A 21144-nucleotide genomic window follows, 5' to 3' on the forward strand; every position below is an offset into this window, starting at 1 on the left:
GGATTAAAGGCGTGCGCCACCATACTCAGCCGTTCTGGATATGTATATATGTAGGTATGTATGGTCTCGCCCTTTGGTGCAGGCTGGCAGGGAGCTCTTGCAGTCATGTTAGCTCAGCCACTTAGTGCTAGGATTGCAAGAATGAACCACTCCACCCAGAAGTACCATTGCTCTTCTACCTGGAGCAGGCACTATAGGAGACCATGCTACAGAGGACCGAAATAAGGCTGAGACAGAGGCCACTGTGCCAAGCCTTTCTGCCCCTGGCCTATAGTCTGAGCCTCCATCGCCCCTGTGCAAGGAACTCTGGGAAATGGCGCATCCCTCACTGTCCCCCGCACCCCAGGAGCTGGCTTGGGCTTCTGCCCACTCACCTGTAGCTTCCGGGGCCAGCGGGCACTGAGGGTCAGGCTGTGCCCATAGATATTCAGAGTGACGCTGCGGGTGTAGCTGACCGCCTGGCTGCCCCTGTGCTCGTTGGCCACAGTGACGGTGAAGTTTTCGGCCCCCTTGGGTGGGGCGTGGCAGGGCGCGCTCAGCAGGTACTCACAGGTGCCCTGGAAGTCGAATCGATGTCCATCCAGGGTGATGTAATGGGGATCACCCCAGGCCTGGCACTCGGCGGTGCTGGCGGGTTGGCAGCCGATCTGGCCGGAGGGCAACAAGGCACACTCTTCACCCTGCCCACAGCTGGCGGATGAGCAGACCAGGGAACCACCACCAGGCCCACAGTAACACAGTCGGGAGCAGGTGGCATCCGTCCAAAACTCGCTGCCTGGCTCGTGGTAGGTGCCGTTGGCCCAGCAGCCACAGCCACCATCCAGGGGGACACAGCGATCAGCACTCAACACGAAGCCCTGGTCACACTGGCAGCCCTCAGTGCAGGGCCCGTCACATGCAGCTGGCCTTGTGGAAGGCCCAGGGGGTGGGCAGCTGGCTGGGCAGGGTGGGCCACAGAGCTCATAGTGGCTGTTGTCAGGGCAGGGGAGCTCTGTGGGCAGTGAAGGAAGGGAGGGAGAAGAACAGAATGGGTTAGGTGCTGGCAGCTGGGGACAGGCTGGGAGGAGACAGGGACAGACAGAGGGGGACAGAGATGGGGTGATGCAGAGAGAGAAAGGAGAGGCAGGACAAGTGAGAGACAGACGGAGAGAATCAGTGGGACAGACTCTAGTGCAGCCACAGACAGAGTGCAGGAAGAAACAGGCAAAAAGACCCCACGGGCTGCAGTGGAAGCAAACAGTCCTACAGTTAGTGTCCCAGCCCCAATCCCCACCCTGCTGCCTCCACTCACCACAGCCGGTCTCCGTCCTCCAGTCCTTGATGACGATGCCCGCGGCCTGGCAGGCAGTAGCGTAGGCAGCCAGTGCCTGGCAAAGCAAGTCTTGGGCACCACCACCCAGGCACACATCCAGCACACAGCCCTTGAAGAAGCTCTCAGGAGGCACATGGGCATGGCAGCTGGCAAAGGGGCCTCCTGTGCCAGGGGCCAGAGGTCCACAGAAGCCTGGACCTTCATATTCTTCCAGCCGGTCCTCGGGGCATGTTGGGCAGGAGCCTTGGCATTCATTCCAGCAAAGAGGATCCCAGCCTGGAACTTGCCAGCTGCCACCCCAGGTGGGTATAGAGGGAGCCTGTGTGCCATTGGGGAAGACTTTGTCGTTGTTGGGGTTCTGGTCCATGTTTCCACAGAGCCCGCACACCGCACCATGGTAGCTGCTGGGCAGAGTAACCTCTACCCGCCAATTCCAGTCATAGGTGACCTGAAGCCCAAAGTCTGTCACCAGCACAGCCTTTGAGGCCCCATGGGTCACTGAGATCCGCCTGCCAGCCACAGACACAGGCAAGGCTGTGAGCACTCCGTTCACCTGGGGAGAGAGGGCAGACAGCATGAACAATGGGAGCTGGGTTGGCTCAAGATATAGACTCTACTGCCCGTATTCCTCCCTCTACCTGCTGGAGGCCTGGAGCTTCCAAGTACTTCGTGTACACGGACATCTATTCTCATCCCAGCCCGGAGCAATGAAGCCTCTCTGTGATGATGATGATGATGATGATGATGATGATTAATTTATTTTATTTTTGGTTTTTGAGGTAAGGTCTCACTCTAGCCCAGGCTGACCTGGAATTCACTATGGAGTCTCAGGGTGGCCTCGAACTCACAGTGATCCTCCTACCTCTGCCTCCCCAGTGCTGGGATTAAAGGCATGTGCCACCATGCCTAACTCATCTGATTCTTTTTTGTTGTTGTTTTTTCTTCTGATCTCCATCTTCTCTCTTTGAATGGCTCTCCCTCCCTCTTCCTCCAGATCTATCCTTTCTAGAATTCTCTTTTCACTTCTTTGCCATGGGTCTCTATGTTTCTGTGTCTGCATTTCCTCCGTGGGTTTGTCTCTGATTCTGTCTTTCCCCTCTTACTCTCTGCCTGTGTTTGGAGTCCTCCACTCCTTCACCCTCTGTTCTACACTGCCTGTTCTTTCCACGCCACCCCGCTTGTGAGCTGCTATTAACCTACACCTTCAGTTCCCTGGGCAGAATGTTTGGGCCATGTTTTTCTCCTATTTCCTTGACATCTTATTTTCTTTGCCTCTCATTGGTTCATTCACAGACATTTACAGGTGTGGAGTTGGGCCAGGCTCTGAGCTGAGCCCCTAACTTGGACCATCTTGCTTGGGAGGTGGGGACTGCTACAAAGCTCACTGTGTTCAGGCACTTGCACAACATCACGGAGCAGGTCTGTGCAAAGGCAAACACTGAGGGCCTGCTTTAAAGCCCTTAGCAAAGGGTCCTACTTTCCTGTCATTGTTGGTTTCAGACCTAGGGTAAGATGGACACTTTCATGCTCCCAAATCTATTGCCCTCCTGGGGTATGTGGAGGACTGTCCTGCTGGACATACCCGGACTTTGCCAATCTCGTTCTTGTGGATGGAGATGTTGGTGTTGAGAGCGTTCACGGTGACCAGCTTCACATAGGACACAGCAGGGCTGCCCCGGTTCTCATTCTTGGTGGTGACACTGAAGGGGGTCAGGCCTTGAACACTGACCCCAGGGCAGCCAGTTCCTGCCAACAGGTAGCTGCAGGTGCCCTGGAAGTCAAAGTTCCAGCCATCGAAGGAGTGGTAGTGAGGGTCACCCCACAGCCAGCATGTGGAGTTATAGTTGGGCACACACACACCCTGGCCATCTTGCTCTTTGCACGTCTCCTGTGGCCGGCAGGTAACACCGTGGCATGGGTCTAGGGAAAGAGGGGAGAGGACCTTGATGGGCAGTCCACCACAGGGAGTCCCTGAAGTCTGACATTTGTGCCGAATTGTGAACTCTGTCCGTAATTGGCGGTGCATGCCCTAATGTCCCTTCCTCTGAGACCCAGGCCCTGCAGGGTGCTGTCTGAGACCCAGGTTCCAGGATTCCCTTGTTCGTTTAAGATCTCAGTTCCAGGGCTGGAGAGATGGCTTAGCAGTTAAACGCTTGCCTGTGAAGCCTAAGGACCCCGGTTCGAGGCTCGGTTCCCCAGGTCCCACGTTAGCCAGATGCACAAGGGGGCGCACGCGTCTGGAGTTCGTTTGCAGAGGCTGGAAGCCCTGGCGCGCCCATTCTCTCTCTCTCCCTCTACCTGTCTTTCTCTCTGTGTGTCTGTCACTCTCAAATAAATAAATAAATAAATTTAAAAAAAAAAAAGATTTTAAAAAAAAGATCTCAGTTCCAGTTGACCCAGTTTCCGTGGCCCCTGCTAAGATGCCAGGGCCGAGGGCATCCACATCTGAGATCCCAGTTCCTAGACTTATGCCCAAGATCACAGTCCCAGTGAGAACCAGCGTCAGGATCCCAACATTGCAAACCTTGGCCCTGAGTGTCTCAATATAAGTCTCATGGGATCCCACAGTGCTGAACTCAATTCATGGGAGGCGTTGAGTTCAGCCTTAACAGTCCCATTTCTGAGGCCTTCTCCTGGAGGGCTTCCTGGCCCCTGGCCCCCTGCCAGCATTCCTGTCTGTGGCTCCAGTTTTGGGACACCCAGTGTTTAGGAAGCTCCATCAGCAGAGGGCGTGCGTGAATCACCGCAGGAGGGTGAGGCCCCCTCCTGTCCTGTTTGTAAGCTTGTTCTGCTCCTCCAGCTAGGTGGGGTCTGTAGCATAGGAGTCATCTACTCAGTGAGTTCCTCCAGCCAGCTGGCTGCCCAGCTAGTCACCTGGACACCCCAGGTGTCTGCTTCCAACTTAGTTCTCTTTTTCTCTCTCTCCTTTTGGTTTTGGTTTTGAAGTAGTCTCACTCTAGCCTAGGCTGACCTGAAATTCACTATGTAGCCCCAGGATGGCCTAGAGCTCACAGTTCTTACCTCTAATGAAAGTGATATGAATGAGATTGCAGACAATGAATTTTTAAAAATAAACTTATAAGAATGATGAACTAAATCAAAAAAAGGCATGAATAAGTGCCTCACTGAATTCAAACAGAACACAAACAGCTGAATGAAGTAAGGAAGAAGCTGCATGCACTACTGGTATTTATGAAACCTCAGCCCTTGGGAGATATGAGCTAAAGATACAGCAAACATGTTCAGTTCCCTGGGCAGAATGTTTGGGCCATGTTTTTCTCCTATTTCCTTGACGTCTTATTTTCTTTGCCTCTCATTGGTTCATTCACAGACATTTACGGTGTGGAGTTGGGCCAGGCTCTGAGCTGAGCCCCTAACTTGGACCATCTTGCTTGGGAGGTGGGGGATGAGGAGAACAAGGTTATCCTTGGGTACACAGCTGGTCTAGGGCCAGCCTGGGCTACATGAGAACATGTATCAAAGAAAAAAACAAACAAAAAGAAGAAAAGAGGGAAGGAAGGACAGAACAAAGGAAGAAAGCAAAGTATATAATTCCAAAAGGAGATAGAAATGTAGAAACTGTCAATACAAAGAACAAGTCACATGAAACAGTAAGATGAAAGTCTCAACAACAGACTAGCTCAAGTGGATAACAAAAAAAAATTTCAGGGTGGCCTGGAGAGATAACTTAGCAGTTAAGGCATTTGCCTGCAAAGCCAAAGGACCTCGGTGCAATTCCCCAGGACCCACATAAGCCAGATGCACAAGGTGGCGCATGCGTCTGGAGTTCATTTGCAGTGGCTAGAGGCCCTGGTGTGCCCATTCTCTCTCTTTCTCTCTCTCCCTCTTTCCCTCTCTCATTCTTGCAAATAAATTAATTAAATTAAAAAAAAATCAAATGTCAGGGCTTGCAATAAAGTGGATGAATTTAAATATTCAAACAATAATAAAGAAACAGGCGCTTGCTTACAAAACCTGAAAGCCCAGTGCCCACGATACCTCAGTGCCCACGTAAAACCAGATACACAGAGTGGTGCATGCACTTGGGAATTCATTTGCAGTGGCAAGAGGCCCTGGTGTGCTCATTCCCTCTAAGGGAGGAAAAGAAACTAAGAAAGTACAAGCAGAACATACAAGACCTCTGAGAAACCATTAAAACATGCAACTTGTGGATCCTGGCATAGAAAAGGAGGAAATATGAGCTAAAGATACAGCAAACATGCTCAATCAGATAATAGCAGAAAAGTGATAGCCATCCAGGTGTAGAGGCTTTGGGGTGCCAGACAGAAACAGAAAATGGCCTTTCTCTTCCTCGTACTCTTCTCCTTTCTTTCTTCTCTTCTCCTTTACATTGTTGCTTCTTTTTCCTCCACAGTTCATGTCTGTTTCCTTCATTTCATTATTACTTTTACTGTGTTTACATTATTTTTGTATTATCTTTTTTTTTCTTTTGATTTTTTGAGGTAGGGTCTCACTCTAGCTCAGGCTGACCTAGAATTCACTATGTAGTCTGAGGATGGCCTCAAACTCATGGCAATCCCCCTGCCTCTGCACATTATCTTTGCATTTCTTTCTCTTTTTTCTTCCTTCCTTCTTTCCTTCCTTCCTTCCTTTCCCTCTCTCTTTCTTTCTTTTCAAGATAGGATCTCATTCTAGCCCACACTATAGCACTCACTCTGTCTTCCCAGGCTGGCTTCTAAGTCACAGTGATCTTCATACCTCTGCTTCCCAAGTGCTGGGATTGAAGTTATAAGCCACCATGCCTGGCCATGCATTGTCTTTTCTATGATTATTGCTAGTGTAAAGAGTTGGCTTCCATTGATTTTAATTATATTTAATTTTTTTAAATCAGAGCTGGGCATGGTGGCACATCCCAGCACTTGGGAGGCAGAGGTAGGAGGATCCTTATGAGTCTGAGACCATCCTGAGGAATTCCAGGTCAGCCTGAGCTAGAGTGAGACCCTACCTCAAATAAATAAATAAATAAATAAATAAATAAATTTTTTTATCAGAGAGGATTAGCACTCCAGGGGCTCCAGCCACTTTAATCGAACTTTAGATGTGTGTGCCATCTTGCGCACATGTGCAACCCATGAGCTTGTGTCACATTGTGTGTCTGGTTTATGTGTAATATGGAGAGTCGAACACTAGTCCTTAGGCTTCATAGGCAAGTGCCTTAACCACTACACCATCTCTCCAGCCTGATTTTAATTACGCTTTTAAAAAATGTTTCAATAGCCGAGCATAGTGGCGCACACCTTTAATCCCAGCACTCGGGAGGCAGAGGTAGGAGGATCACCTTGAGTTCGAGGCCACCCTGAGATTCCATAGTGAATTCCAGGTTAGCCTGAGCTATAGTGAGACCCCACCTCAAAAATCCAAAACCAAACAAACAAACAAAAAAAATGTTTCAGTTATTTACAAGAAGAAAGAGTGAGTGGGCATGCCAGGGACTCTAGCTGTTACAAATGATCTCTAGAAGTATGAACCACTTTGTGCATCGGGCTCTTTATGGGTACTAGGGAGTCAAACCCCAGCCATTAGGCTTTGCAGTCAAGTGTCTTAACCGCTGACCCACCTCCCCAGCCCTTACTTATATTTTGATAGTGGCTTGGTTTGTTGGTAGTGGTGTTATAGCAGTGTGTTTTCTCCTCTCTGAATGGTCTTCAAGGGAAGGGAAGGTCTCTCACTATGAAAATCTTTCAAATAAACCAGAGAACATATCCATCCCAACATGCGAACAACAGCAACTTAGAAACAGGAAAAAGCAAAAGACCCTAACTCTCCAATACTCTAATCCACACATACTGAAATGGTTGGAATGCTGGACAAAGAACTCCAAAGCCTCACTTAAAAACAGAAATGACCTCAGAGAGAATACACACAAGCAGGTAAGTTGTGTCAGGAGGTCAATTCAAGACCTGCACAAGAAAGTCAGCAGCATGGACAATAAATTCAACAAACTTGAAATTTGGGGGGAAAGAAACAGAAATTTTGAGATGAAAACCTCAATGAATCAAATAGAAAACACCACGTAATGTCTCTAACAGACTAGACCAATAAGAATGAATAGCAGGCATTTGAAGAATCAATACCAATGCTTCTCAGTTTTATATGATCGAAAGAAAAGGAATGCTACCAGACGTATTCTTCAAAGTCTGTATTCTCCTCATACCAGAACCAGATAAGAACACAACAAAAGAAGGAAGCTACAGGCCAGCTCCCCTGGTGCAGAAAAATTCTTAATAAAATTCTTGCAAACTGAATTCACTGACATATTGAAAAGATCAGACAGGCATGGTAACTCACACTTTTAATCCCAGCACTTGGAAGGCTGAGGTAGGAGGACTGCTGTGAGTTCAAGGCCAGCCTGAGACTACCTAGTGAATTCCAGGTCAGCCTGGGCTAGAGCGAGACCCTACCTCAAAAATCAAACAAAAAACAAACAAAATTAATGACCAACTTGACTTCATTCCAGTGACACAAGGATGGTCATATAGTTATGGTTTAAATGTGAAGTGTCCCCTTGCCACCAACTTATATGTTTGAATATTTGGTCCCTAGTTGGTGGTGCTATTTTGGGAGGCTATGGAACCTTCAAGAGAGAGCTAACTAGTGGAAGTAAGTCACAAGTGGCAGGCTTTGAAATTTATAGCCCATACCACTCTGGTTGAGTTTTCTGCTTTCTGGTTTGCCAAGGCATACAGAAGCTGCCACATATATAAACTGTCTTTGCTACGGGGCTGCCTGCTGCCATTCCTCCACCCATGATGGACTGGATGTTCTCAAACCGTGAGCACAGACAAATCCTTTTTCACTTGTATTGCTTCTGTCATTTTGTCACAGCAACGAGAAAGTGATGATTACAGAAAATTGGTGTCAGGGATTGCTGGGATCAATCTGACCACCTAGTTTGTGGGCTTTGGAATACATTTGCAGGAGATAAGTGGAAGCATTTTGAGCTTCCGGCTAGAGAAGCTCTAGAATGCTGTAATCAGAGTCTAAGGGGTCATTCTGGTGGGAGTCTGGAAGGCCAGCATGCCAAAAGACAAGTAGTCCATGATTTCAGAAGGGAATGAAGACTGTCAGGAACTGGACTAGAGGCCATCCATGTGGTCCCCTGCTTACACCTGTGTCATGAAATTCTGTGTGAGCTAAAATCAAAAGTCTGGAGAAGGAAATTTCAAGACAGCACAGCACTCAAGCTGTGCCACAGTTACAACTCATTTTTTTAAGCCAGGTATGTCTTCTGTACAAAAAGTGAAAAATGTGCATTTGGGCAAGAGAAAGTGCATAACTTTGGTTATAGTTACAGACAAAGTGGTTGTGGGCTGGAGAGATAACTTAACAGTAAAGGTACTTGCCTGCAAGGCCTAAGGACCCAGGTTCGATTCCCCAGAACCCACATAAGCCAGATGCAGAGTGGCACATGTGTCTAGAGTTTGTTTTCAGTAGCTGGAGGTCCTAGCACACCCATTCTCTCTCTCTCTCTCTCTCATAAATAAATGAAAAAAGTTTTAAAAAATGGTGGTTATGGGCAAAGTGGCTGTCAGTGATTAGAGCCATGAAAGAGAGACCATGTGCCCTGAAAGTGCCTTGAGGGCAGGACCCCACCCATCAAATATTCCAGGATACCTAAGTGGAAATCCATTCAAAAGGAGCAGACATGGAGGAAGAGGGCATGAAAAGAGAGTACCTCTGCAGGGGCTCCGGCTCAAACAAGGCAGCACAGGGAGCTCGTGTCTCCGGTTCAGCCATGCAAGCCCTGGGAGGCTGCTGTAGCTGTGCTCCAAAGGGGGCAGGCTACATCTCAAGTTGGCCACAGAACCTGACATCACCCATGTTGTGCTGATTTCTTGAGCATGCAGAATGCAAGAGTTCTTCCATTGTAGAAACTTGTGCCAAGGTTCCAAAAAAAGCTGGTGAGGCCAGGAAATAGACAGCAGGACAGGCCCTGCCCATGTGTGAAGCCGTATGTGTAAAGCAATCAAGCGAAGCCTATGTTTGCGATGGAGAGTCCAGGGTGCTGCAGAACGTGTGGCATCTGTTAAGGAAAGCTGCAGGCACCAAGTGAGCCAGCCCAGTAAAAAGGCCGCTGCAGAGTTTGGGGGTGGGGCTACCCGAGTCCATCAGAGCCCAGGTGATGGCACCATGAGCCCTGGTGATGCTGGGCAGATGTCTCAACCTTGGTTTAGTCCTGTCACTCCTGACGATGCTCTGCTCGTGTTCCTCCCCAACCATTTTTTTTTAAATCAGGATTTTATACTGTAGGTCAAATTGGCCTAGAGCTCACTATATTGCCTAGGATGTTTTCAAAGTTGCCTCACTTGCTTGAGAGCTGAGATCACAGGCATGGGTCACCAGCCTAGGCCCTCCTCCTCTGATTTCTCTTCTTGTATGTTAGAAATATGTAACTTGTCTTTTGATTTTACAGGGACTCAGTTAAGAGACTGCCTTAAGTCTCAGAAGAGGTTTTGAACTGTTATATTTTGTTCAGTGTGGGAACTGTAAGACCACCAGGGCTTTTGAAGTTGAACTGAACGCACTTTTCACTAAAGCATACCCTTAAGCCTGTCGAGGCCAGGGAGGTCTGTTGTAGTTTGAATGTGAAATGTCCCCCACAGGTACATGTATCTGAACATGTGGTTCCCCAGTTGGTGGTATCATCTTGGGACGTTGTAGAGTGCTCAGGAGGTGGAGCTCAACTGGGGGAAGTGGGTCACTGGAAGGCAGATCTTGAGATTTATAACTGAGCTCCACTTCCCCCTGAACTCTCTGATTCACGGTCCACTGAGATGTGGACAAATCATTGCAGACTCCCAGTGCCAGGAAGCTACCCACCACCATGCCATTCCCTCCATGACAGACTGTATTCCTTCCTTCCTTACATTGCTTCTTTTTATTTTTTTAGCACAAATGTGTACATGTGTGGGTACACATGCAGTTGTAAGTGCAGTTACAGGCCAGAAGTAGATGTTGGGTATCTTCTTCAGTGGCTCTCCTCTTTATTTTACTGAGCCAGAACCTCTCACATGAGCCCAGAACTTGCCGATTCCACTAGTCTAGCTAAGCCAGCTTGCACCAGGGATTCCCTGTCTCTGCCTTGGCATTTAGATGGGAGCTGGGGATCTGAACTCTGGTCCTCATGCGTGCACAGCAAGAACTTTGTTCACTCAGCCATCTTCTCAGCCCCTTCCTTACATTGTTTTTATCAAGTGTTTTTCTCAGTGATAATAGAAGTAATAAATACAAGTAAATACAAATTGATCAATCTAAGACAGCACATGCACAGAATCAGAGACAGAAATCACATGATTATATCAACAGATGCAAAAAAAAGTCTTTCACAGATTTCAGCATTGCATTATGATGAAAGTCCTCAGGGAAAAAAAAAAAAAGAAGAAAGTCCTCAGGACACAAGAAAGATGTCACAACATAATAAAGGCTGAATATGACAAAATCACAGCCAAAATTATACTAAATGTGGAACACTGAAATAATTTCCTCTAAATTCAGCAGTGAGATATGGATATCTACTTTTTCCATTCTGATCCTCAGGCATGAACTCACAGCCAGGGAAATAAGGCAAGAGAAAAGAGAAAAAGAAAAAGAAAAGGATCCAAATGGGAAAGGAGGTTATCCTTACTTGCAGATAACGACTACACCAGAAAACTCTTGGATCTGATAAACACTTCCAGCAAAGTAACAGGATACAAAATCAATATACACAAACTAGTAGTTTCTCTATATACTAATTAATAATTAGCGTGCTGAAAAGGACATCAGGAAAACAATTCCATTCACAATAGAACACAAAATATTCAGAAAAAAAATCCAAGCAAGGTGGGAAAGAACTCAACAATAAAACTTTAGAACAATGAAGAAAGAGGACTGGAAAGATGGCTCAGGGGCTAGTGGTGCTTGCTTGCAAAGTCTGACAGCTCGAGTTTAATTCCCCAGTTCCCACATAAAGCTAGATGTGCAAAATGGTGCACACATCTGGAGTCTGTTTGCAATGCAAGAAGTACTGTTATGTCTATCTCTTTCTCTCTCTCTTCCCTCTCTCTTTCTCTGCTTGCAGATAAACTTTTAAAAATCAATGTAAATTTAAAGAAAAGTAGTTCCTTTTCTGGTGTTGAGAAGGGACCCCAAGGCTTTGTGTATCTGAGACAAGCACTTGACCACTAAGCCACATTCCCAAACATAAATCATTCCTTACATTAAGCTTTCCCCATTCAAATAACAAACATATTTTTTGCCTAATAGTGCACTGACCAATGTAGCCCATTCCTTGATATCACGTTCATAACATCTCAGGAGAGGTCCCATTTCTTTAGTCTTTATGGGTTCTCTGAACCTCAATCTAGGAAGACCAACCCAGGGGAGACTCTCAGATTTTGACTAAGGATCCCCTGATACAGGAATCTAAAAATCCTGACCCTCACTTGAAGAGAATCCCATATCCAGGGTCCTGTCTTGGTTAACTCTCTGTTGCTACTCTGGGAGCCATCGCCCAAAATCTCGGCTTTCCCAGCAACTCCTGCCCTTGGTGCTGGCGTTGGAAGACCCATGTCTAATCCAACAAGCCAGTGGCCAACAACCTACGAGACCACCTGGTGCTTGTTTTTGTTAATGAAGTTTTGTTGGAGTCCCATCTCCTTCTTTACACAAGGCTGCTTTCAGGCCACAATGGCACAGATGAGCAGTTGTGGCTGACACCTCCAGGCCCACAGGCTTAAATTCTTACCTTCAGGCCCCTGAGAGAAAATGTTTGCCTGTCTCTGCCTTATGTCAAGGGTCTCTGGCATCTAGCTGGGAATATATGTTCTGAGGACCCCCAGCCTGGAATCCCCCAAAGGGTCCCTGACACCTAGACTGGATGATCTCTGCCCCCTGGATCCTGGAAACTGATCTTGGGGTCTGACATCTCAGTCTATGCCGCTCTCACCTCCCATGCCCCACCCTCTGTCCCCAGCCACACCAGCCCAGCCCCACTGCCCAGCACCTTTGGTGATGCATGTCAAGACCCCTTCGGAGGGCTGGCACACCTGCCCTGGCTTGCAGCTGTGATCCTGGCACACCATGCCTTGGCCCGCATGGCAAACACACTGCTGCTGGCAGTTTTCGATGAGTACCGTCTGCTCTGGCTGTGGGGACAGAAAGCACGGCCATCAGTCACCCCTGGGTGGAAGTTGACTTGGGCAACCTCAGAGCTCCAGGCACCCGTAGGGACCCAGGCGTAAGGGGGTACGAGATGGCAGATCTCTGCAGGGTGGTCCATGGTCAGTGAAACAGAGGTAAGCCTGGGTTTGGGACTGAACTCATTCATTTATCCATACACCTAGTTCACGTGCTTTCATTTCCTCCCAAAATCCATGCAAGAGCTGCTGTGTGGGAGAGTGAAGTGGTTATTAAGAACAAAGCTCTGCAGTAGACGGCCATGGCTACAGCCTGGTTCTGCTCTTTTCAGGATGTATGACTGCACAATATAACTTAAAGTCTTTATGCCTCAGTTTTCTCACCCATAATTGCAGAATCAATTTAAGACAGTAAAACTTAGTTAATAATATGTGTAAAGACAGACCTTTTCGATTTTGTTTTGCACATTTGAAAATTTCCATAATAATCTCTGTTTTGGGCTGCGAAAATGGTTTAGCGGTTAAGGCGCTTGCCTGCGAAGCCTATGGACCCCGGATTGATTCCCCAGGACCCATGCAAGCCAGATGCACAAAGGGGTGCATGTGTCTGGAATTCGTTTGCAGTGGCTTGAGGCCCTGATGTGCCCATCTTCCCTCTCTCTCTCTCCATCTCTCTCTCTCCCTCTCCCCCCCCATCTCTCTCTGCCTCTTTCTCTGTCACTCACAAGTAAATAAAAATAAACCAAAAAATTTAAAAATAAATCTCTATATGCATGTAACAAAACAGGGCCATGTAAAGTACTCTCCACACACTGATCATCATTAATGTTACCCTTCATGTGAAGAGGACCAGAGGGGTCCTGTCCTTAGACAGCTCTCAGATCTGTGAAGGACTCAGACTTTAAACACATGCTTCAGGGTTTTCTGTGGGGCAGTGGAGGAGGGATTCAGGGAGTGAGCATCTATGTAGTCTGAAGGGTACCTTTGTCCTGATCTGTGATTCAAAGTTAAGTCTTCACTTTGGGAGCCAGTGAAAAAACTTTAAAAAGTTTCAGGAGGCTGAAAAGATGGCTTAGCACCTAAGGCACTTGTCTGCGAAGCCTAAGGACACATGTTCGACTTTTCAGATCCCACGTAAGCCAGACTCACAAAGGTGAAGCAAGTGCAAGGTTGCACATGCCCACTAGGTTGATTGCAGAGCCTGAGGCCCCGGTGGGCCAATTATCTCTCCCCCGTCCTCTCCCCCTACTCTGTTAAATTAAAAAAATAATAATAATTTTAAAAAGTTTCAAGGCTCATTATCATATTTAGAAAGGTCTTTCCCACTGTCACAGGAAGGGTGGAACAGAGGAAGCAAAAGTGGGGGTTAGACAAGGACAAGGTAGAAGCAGGTAGGACCAGGGGAGGGGACTGAGATGGGCAAAGAAGATGTTCAGGGCTGAACAGTAGAAAGGCGTTGTTTGTTAATGTGCAGTGTGTGTGCGCGCGCGCGCGCGCGCGCGCGCGCGCAGGGGGGAGGGGCCCAGAAAGAGACCCTGAGCTCCGCCCTGATGGCTGGTTTCCTACCTCATAATAGACCCCGTTGTGGTAGCAGCCACATTCCTGGATGGGCACACAGTCCTTGCCATTGTACAGGAAGCCAGAGTCACATTCACAGCCCTCAGCACACCCATCCGGGCACAGTGGGGGGGCACTGAGAGCCGCGCACCCCAGGGAGCAGGTGTCCGCACAGAGCTCATAGTGACTGTGAGGGGGACACTCCATTGCTGCAAGAAGGGGGTGCTGATCAGAGCAGCAGGGGTGGGGCGGGGGCAGGGAGCAGGTTAGTCCTTCTAGTCCCCTTCCTCCCCCTTGGTGTCCCCTCACTCACGACAGAAAGTTTCGGTCCTCCAGGGCTCCACCTGACCTCCGGCCGCCTGGCAGGCGCTCACATAGGAATGGATGTTGCTGCAGAGAATGCTGAGGTTCCCGCCGCCCAGGCACAGATCAAAGACACAGTCTTGCAAGGGGCCCTGGGGGTCCAGCAGCTTGTGGCAGGCTGCCAGTGGCCCTTCAGGGCTGGTGAGGAGCCCGCAGAACTGCTGTGACTGGTACTTGTCCTGCAGCTCTGGGCTGCACTTGTCCCCGCAGTCCTCCCCTGGGGTGCAGTCATCAGGTACTGGGGCACAGGGGGAGCCAGGCACCATCTCCTCCCAGGAGTTGCCAAACTCATTGGGGTTGGCTGCCTGTGAACCATCAGGCTTTTGCAAGTCATCCTTGGGGTCACCATCATAGTCCCCACACAGGCCACACATCTGTTGATAGTAGTTTCCTGGGATGGTGACCCGTACATAGTACATGAGATCATAGGTCACACGCAGGCCAAAATCTGTCTCAATAACAACATCAGAGCCATGTTGAGAGACACGGATCCGGCCCTCATCCAGCACCACGGGGAACTTCATGTCCACACCATTCACCTGGGAGATAGAGGAAGACAAGCTTCAGAGGATATACCTGAAATGGCCTGTCCTAAGTGCCCTACTTTACATTGAAGTGCTATATGAACTCATCTCTCTGGGCCTCAGAACGTATGTAGAATAATAGTGTTATATTGTGGGGTGAATGGTGTTCTTCAATAGATAAGTCTGTCAAGAACCTGCGACTGTAACTGTATTAGGACAGGGAGTCTTTGAAGGTGTGATTTAGAGTAACATTCTTGCAGTTAGGTCATCCTGGATCACAGTGGGCCCTAAGTCCAAGGTCAAATATCCTTTAAGCCCAGAAGAGGAGAGGACAGACACACAGAAGAGAATGGCATGGAAATTCCTAATATGGACTGTAGTCCTAATACCACAAGCCAAGGGAAACCTGGAGTCACCAGAGCTGGAAAGGAAAGAAAGACCTTCCCCTACAGCTTTTGAAGGGTGTATGTTCTTGCTGCCATCTTGAATTTAGTCTGCTGGCATCTATAACTGAGAAAAAATAAAAACCTTATTCTTTATCACTATAGTACTGATGTAGGTCCTCTGAGTAATGCAAAGGAGTGGGAGCTGAGCCACTACACTTCACTGCTCTACACAGAATGAATAGGTGAATAGGCCAGCATATAGAATCTAATTTACTCCAGAATGAATTGCTGACAGAAATCAGCAAGATAGTAATGTGGTATAAGGATACAAATAACAGCCTGGATAGATGGCTTAAAGGTTAAGGCATTTGCCTGCAAAGCCAAAGGACCCAGGTTCAATTTCCCAGTACCCACATAAAGCCATAGGCACAAGACTGTGCATGTGTCTGGAGTTTGTTTGCAGTTGCTCCTTGACTGCCTATGGCTGGGGCAGGGGCTGGGTGTGCCTGAGGAGCAGGAAGATGGTGTGACATGGCCAGAGGGCACAGTCAATGGGGTGGAACAGAGGAGAGACAGCCACGAGGGAAAAGGGGCCAGGTCTCTGAGGCCTCCTCCCTCTGGGCTTCCCCTTGGCGCCTCCTCTGGCTGGAGCCCCCATTTGTATCACATTTTCCAGGGGCTCTGTAAACCCTCCTTGATGAACGCTGTCCACATCCCACCCACGTCTCACCCTCCCCACGGGGCGCCTCCTCCCACGCCCGCCTCTGCGCTCACCGTGACCTTCCACTTTTTCTGCTCCAGCCGCAGGGTGTAGTTAGACACCTGGACCGTGATGGCCTTGGTCACACTGACTTTCCCATTGCCCCAAGCCTCGTTCTCCTGCAGGACGGTAAACTGGTGCAGGCCGGGCCGGGTCCCGCAGGTCTGAGCCAACACGTACACACAGGTGCCCATGAAGTCAAAGCGGTGGCCATCGAAGGTGGTGTAATGTGGGTCTCCTGATGCCTGGCAAGTGGTGGTGCTCACAGGCACACAGCCCAGGATGCCATTGGATGGCTGGCAGGCTTCATGTGGGCCACAGGTTGAGGGCTCACAGGAAACCAGGCCACCCTCCTGGCAGTGGCAAAGAGAATCACATCCAGGTCCAGGATAAAAGGTCTGTCCTGGTGGGTGGTAGACACCCTCGTGTACGCAGCCACAGGAGGCCAGGGGCACGCAAGACTCACCACTGAGGGCAAAGCCCTCGTCACAGACGCAGCTCTCTTGGCATTCTGTGCCACAGCCCCCAGGCACCGGCAGGTCTCCGCAGGACAGAGGGCAGCCACGGTGACACACTTCGAAGTGGCTGTGAGGTGGGCAGGTCATTGCTGCAGGGAGAGAGGCCATCAGGATCAATAATTCTCACTCCCAGGAGGACACAGTTGATCCCCAAGTGTACACATGCGTAAACATGCACCCACACATGCACACGCAAATGGCGTAGCTGCAGGATGTCTTTATGTTCAGTGGGGTCAGGGGACACTGTATCAGACTTAACCTCATTCTGTTCATCACCATTCGACTGCAATACACTGCTGTTTGGTTCGTCTCTAATGTCCTTAGTAATCTTATCCAAGTTGGGTGTAAACTTCTGCTGAGGGTGGGAAGACGGGCCAGTCAGTAAAGCATTTCCTTGCAGCCTGAAGACCTGATTTTGACCTCAGAACCCATGGGAATAAGCTGAGTGTGATTGTGCACACTTGTAACCCCAGCTCTGGGGAGGAAGAGACGATGGATCCCTGGGGCTTGCTGGCTAGCTAGTATATGCTACTTGGTGACTACCATGTCAGTGAGATAAACTGTCTCCAAAAAAAGATGGATGACATGCAAAGTTATCCTCTGGCTCTCTCACACGTGTGCACACCCATGCACATATATACTCATGAACAAACGACACAACTGCTGCTGATATGCAATGCGTATTTTAAGCGTGCATATGCATGTGTGTGAGGGTGTAATTTATGCTTTTCCTTTCAGCTCAGGACTCCCTTCATGCTAGCAAAGCACTCAACCACTGATCTACACCTCTGGACCTACCTGGCTTCTTCATTTTATAACAGCTTACAAAATATTTTATATTCAGTAACATTTATTACGTATTTATTTTATTTGTGGTTTTTCAGGGTAGGGTCTCACTCCAGCCCAGGCTGACCTGAAACTCACTATGTAGTCTCAGGGTGGCCTCAAACTCACGGTGATTCTCCCACCTTTGCCTCCCAATTGCTGGGATTAAAGGTGTGTGCCACCACGCCCAGCTAATTTAGTAATTTTTAAACAATTACCAATAGTAAAATATTAACTGACAAACAAAACAAAAAACCTTCCTAGTTTCCCCTCCCTAAATTCTCATCAATATAGTCCTCTCTTCTTTCCTTCCCTTCCTTCCTTCCTTTGACAGAGTCATATGGCCCAAGTTGGCCTTGAACTTGCTCTTGCCCTGGTAGGTCTGGAATTTGTGATCCTCTTGCCTCAGCCTCTGCATTGCTGGGGTTACAAGTATGCACAGCCACTTGCAGCTGACTGGCAGATCTCTTTTAAAAAAAATAAAAAGTGGGGTTGGGGAGATGGCTTAGCAGTTAGGGTGCTTCCCTGCAAAGCCAAAGGACTTGGTTCAATTCCCAATTAAAAAGAGACTTTCAAGCTAGACTTATGGTGCAGGTCTGTAATCCCAGCTACATGCAGAAAAATCATAAGTTCAAGGGCTATCAGAGCAAGGCCAACTTAGGCAGTCAATGAGTCTCAAAACAAGAAATTTTTTTTTTAAAAAAGGATTTCATGTATACAAGTATGTTACATCAGGTTAAGTCCTCTTAAGACTAAAAACTGTTACAACTTTAAGAGGGCAAGGGCATTATTTGATTCCCTCTACAAAATCTACAGTGCCTAGAACAATGCCTATAATAGGATGGCATCCAATAAGTATAGTCATGTGTTGCTAAATAACAGGTATATGTGAGAAATATGCCACAAAGAGATTTTCTCACTACGCAAGCATTACAATATATGCTTGCACAAATTAACACAGCTCAATGTCACTAGGCAATATGGTTTTTTGGGGGACCACTGCCCTATATGCCATTCACTATTGATCACAACATTATAAAGCACCTCACTGTAACTGCTGAATGAATGAATGAATGCACGTTGGCTGAAGGAACAAAAGGGATGGTCTGACATCCATGTACCTGTCACATACCTTTTCAATGGGCAGTGGTGCACACCACTCACTGTGTTGTGTATCTGTTGAATGCATTTAAAAGAGTAAAGTCAAGTAAGAATTCTATTCTCAAATGTCAATATAATCCCAGCATTCAGGAGGCTGATGTAGGAGGATCACCATGAGTTCGAGGCCAGCCTGGGCTAGAGTGAGTCCCTACCTCAAAAAAAGAAACAACAACAACAAAAAAAACAAACAAACAAACAATGAAAAGTCAATATTCTGCAGATCTCTGTGGAAACCAGATGAGGGTGTATGAGGATCCCCTATCCTAGCCTGCTTTGTGAGTTCACCTTTTCCTATCATAAAAGGGCTTTTAAATGTCAAAAGTTACTATTTGCTATAAATTTCGTCTTTTGCAATTATTTACACTTAAGATAAAACACTAGAGACATAGGTACGATTCCATTTATGTAAAGCTCCAACACTCCAGGGGCGGAAACCTGGCATGTCTTTCTTTGAACTTGTGGCTGTTTAAATAGGCTTGTTCTTGTGCTGACAGCTAATCAGGCTATTCACTTAAGATGTGTGCATGTAAGCTGGGCGTGGTGGCGCACACCTTTAATCCCAGCACTCGGGAGGCAGAGGTAGGAGGATTGCCATGAATTCGAGGCCACCCTGAGACTCCATAGTGAATTCCAGGTCAGCCTTGGCTAGAGTGAGACCTTACCTCGAAAAACCAAAATATATATATATATATGTGTGTGTGTGCATGTGTAAAAATATGTGCATTATATTTCAACACTCAAGTAAAGATTTAAAACTTGGGGGAGGGATACATGGCTTTCCAAATTTCTGTGACAGTCACACAAATGCACTTGCCAACTCTACATGTGAGGCAAGGCTTTCAAACTGATAGCTCCAGGGAGCCGGGCCAATGTGAGTGAAGTAGGCCAGGTGGGGACCTGAAACAACCTCAGAGGGTCTGGACTCTTTTCAAAGCAGCAACACTACCTGTCTCTGAGTGACAGCTGTCAGTGCGGGAATCAGGTGTGGGCCCTTGGCAGTATTCAGTCATCTTACAATACTGTCTGTACGTTAGTCTCTGAACCTTCCTGGTTGTCATAATTCCAGGCACATAACTGATAGCTGCTGAGCCACAGTTTCCTCATCCATTAAATGGGTGTAACCACTGTCTCTTCCTCACAGAGGGTCATAAGGGCTAAAGGAACCAATGGTACTTAGGTATTAATGAATAGACACAAGGCCGAGCCCCATCTTTCCAGTCAGTACTCACGGCAAAGTTCCTCACTCCTCCAGGGGTGCACAGTGGCCCCAAAAGCCTGGCACACAGCAGCGTATGAGGCCAGCGCATCACACAGCGGCCCAGACTGTCCTGGCAGAAGGCAGCGGTCATAGACACAGTCGCGCACAGCGCCCTGGGGGTCCAGCAGCATGTGACATTCCCGAAAAGGACCCTCAGGGTCAGCAAGAACCCCACATTCCTTCTTGCTCTGCAGCTGCTGGGCCACAAGGGAATCCAGCTGAGGACAGTCACCCGGATCAACTGCCCCACAGCCAGGACTTGTCCCCTCCTGCCAGCTGTTCCCAAAATCCAGTGCACTGTCCGTTTGGCCTCCACCCTGCAGAGTCAGGTCATCACTTGGGTCTCCGTTAAAGTTGCCACAGAGCCCACACAGGGCATTAGCATAGCTGCCAGGCACCTTAACAGTCACGTGAGCATCCCAATTATAGGTGACAGTCAGGCCAAAGTCCGTGCGCACAACAGCATCGTTGCCCTCACGGAATGCCACCACCTGTCCATCTGCAGCTTGGAAGGGCAGGTACTGAAGGATGCCATCCACCTGGGCAGAGACACACGGGGATCAGTGGTCAAGGTATTCCCACTCTTGCTCATCTCTTACCTGGCATCAGCCGCCCATCCCTTCCTTCTATTATTCTCTCTCACACACTCTACTTGGTCCCACCCTGGGGCTTTGAGTTTTCTGTTCTCTCTCCCTGGCACACCATCCATCATTCTTCACGATCAGCTGACATCCAAGTTCCTGGCTGCTGGCCTTCAAAGCCCGCCTGGCCTGTCTCTCTGTGACTGATGGTTCTCTGTTACGGTTTTAGTGTAAAACGCCCCTACATGTTCATGCGTTTGAACACCTTGTCCCTGTTACGGTTTTAGTGTAAAACGCCCCTACATGTTCATGCGTTTGAACACCTTGTCCCCAGACGGTGGCACTGTTTATAGGAGGCTGTGAAACCTTTAGGAGGTGGGGCCCAGCTTGAGGAAGTGGATAGCTAGGAGGCAGATGTTCAGGGTGACAGCTTGATGCCGCTTCCCACGGTTTCTCTCCTTGCATCCTGGTCCACTGTGATGTAGTCTGGACTTCCTCATGCTCCAGTTGCTGTGGTGCCTGGAGCCACCAGCCACCTGCCTTTCCCACCATGGTGGGCTGTATCACCTCCAACTGTGAGCCAAACTAAATCCCTGCCTTACTCTGCTTCTTGTCAAGTATTTGGTCACAGCAAGGAGAAGGTGACTAAACTTGCAGGTTTTTACACTCCACGCGCACCCCCGCCCCCCAGCCCCCCTGAGTCTGCTTCATCTTCTGGGCCTGTCTGTGACCCAAGCCCTTCACACAGACCTTGGCCCTGC

The 21144-nt window shown here is 48.4% G+C and overlaps 1 protein-coding gene across 1 annotated transcript in view; it reads right to left on the minus strand.

The window, feature by feature from the left end:
* LOC101595403 (Fc gamma binding protein) overlaps positions 1–21144 on the minus strand; it is a 109792-nt gene that overhangs the window by 53970 nt on the left and 34678 nt on the right. Inside the window, exons 9-16 of the mRNA XM_045134168.1 lie at positions 19774–20341; positions 16055–16647; positions 14321–14909; positions 14017–14216; positions 12318–12459; positions 2895–3232; positions 1292–1865; positions 375–991 (exon numbers count right to left, since the gene is read on the minus strand). Of these exons, the coding sequence (XP_044990103.1) occupies positions 375–991; positions 1292–1865; positions 2895–3232; positions 12318–12459; positions 14017–14216; positions 14321–14909; positions 16055–16647; positions 19774–20341 (3621 nt within the window). The remainder of the gene's footprint in view (positions 1–374; positions 992–1291; positions 1866–2894; positions 3233–12317; positions 12460–14016; positions 14217–14320; positions 14910–16054; positions 16648–19773; positions 20342–21144) is intronic.

This window comes from Jaculus jaculus, chromosome 14 (assembly GCF_020740685.1).
Source record: "Jaculus jaculus isolate mJacJac1 chromosome 14, mJacJac1.mat.Y.cur, whole genome shotgun sequence".
Lineage (NCBI taxonomy): Eukaryota > Metazoa > Chordata > Mammalia > Rodentia > Dipodidae > Jaculus > Jaculus jaculus.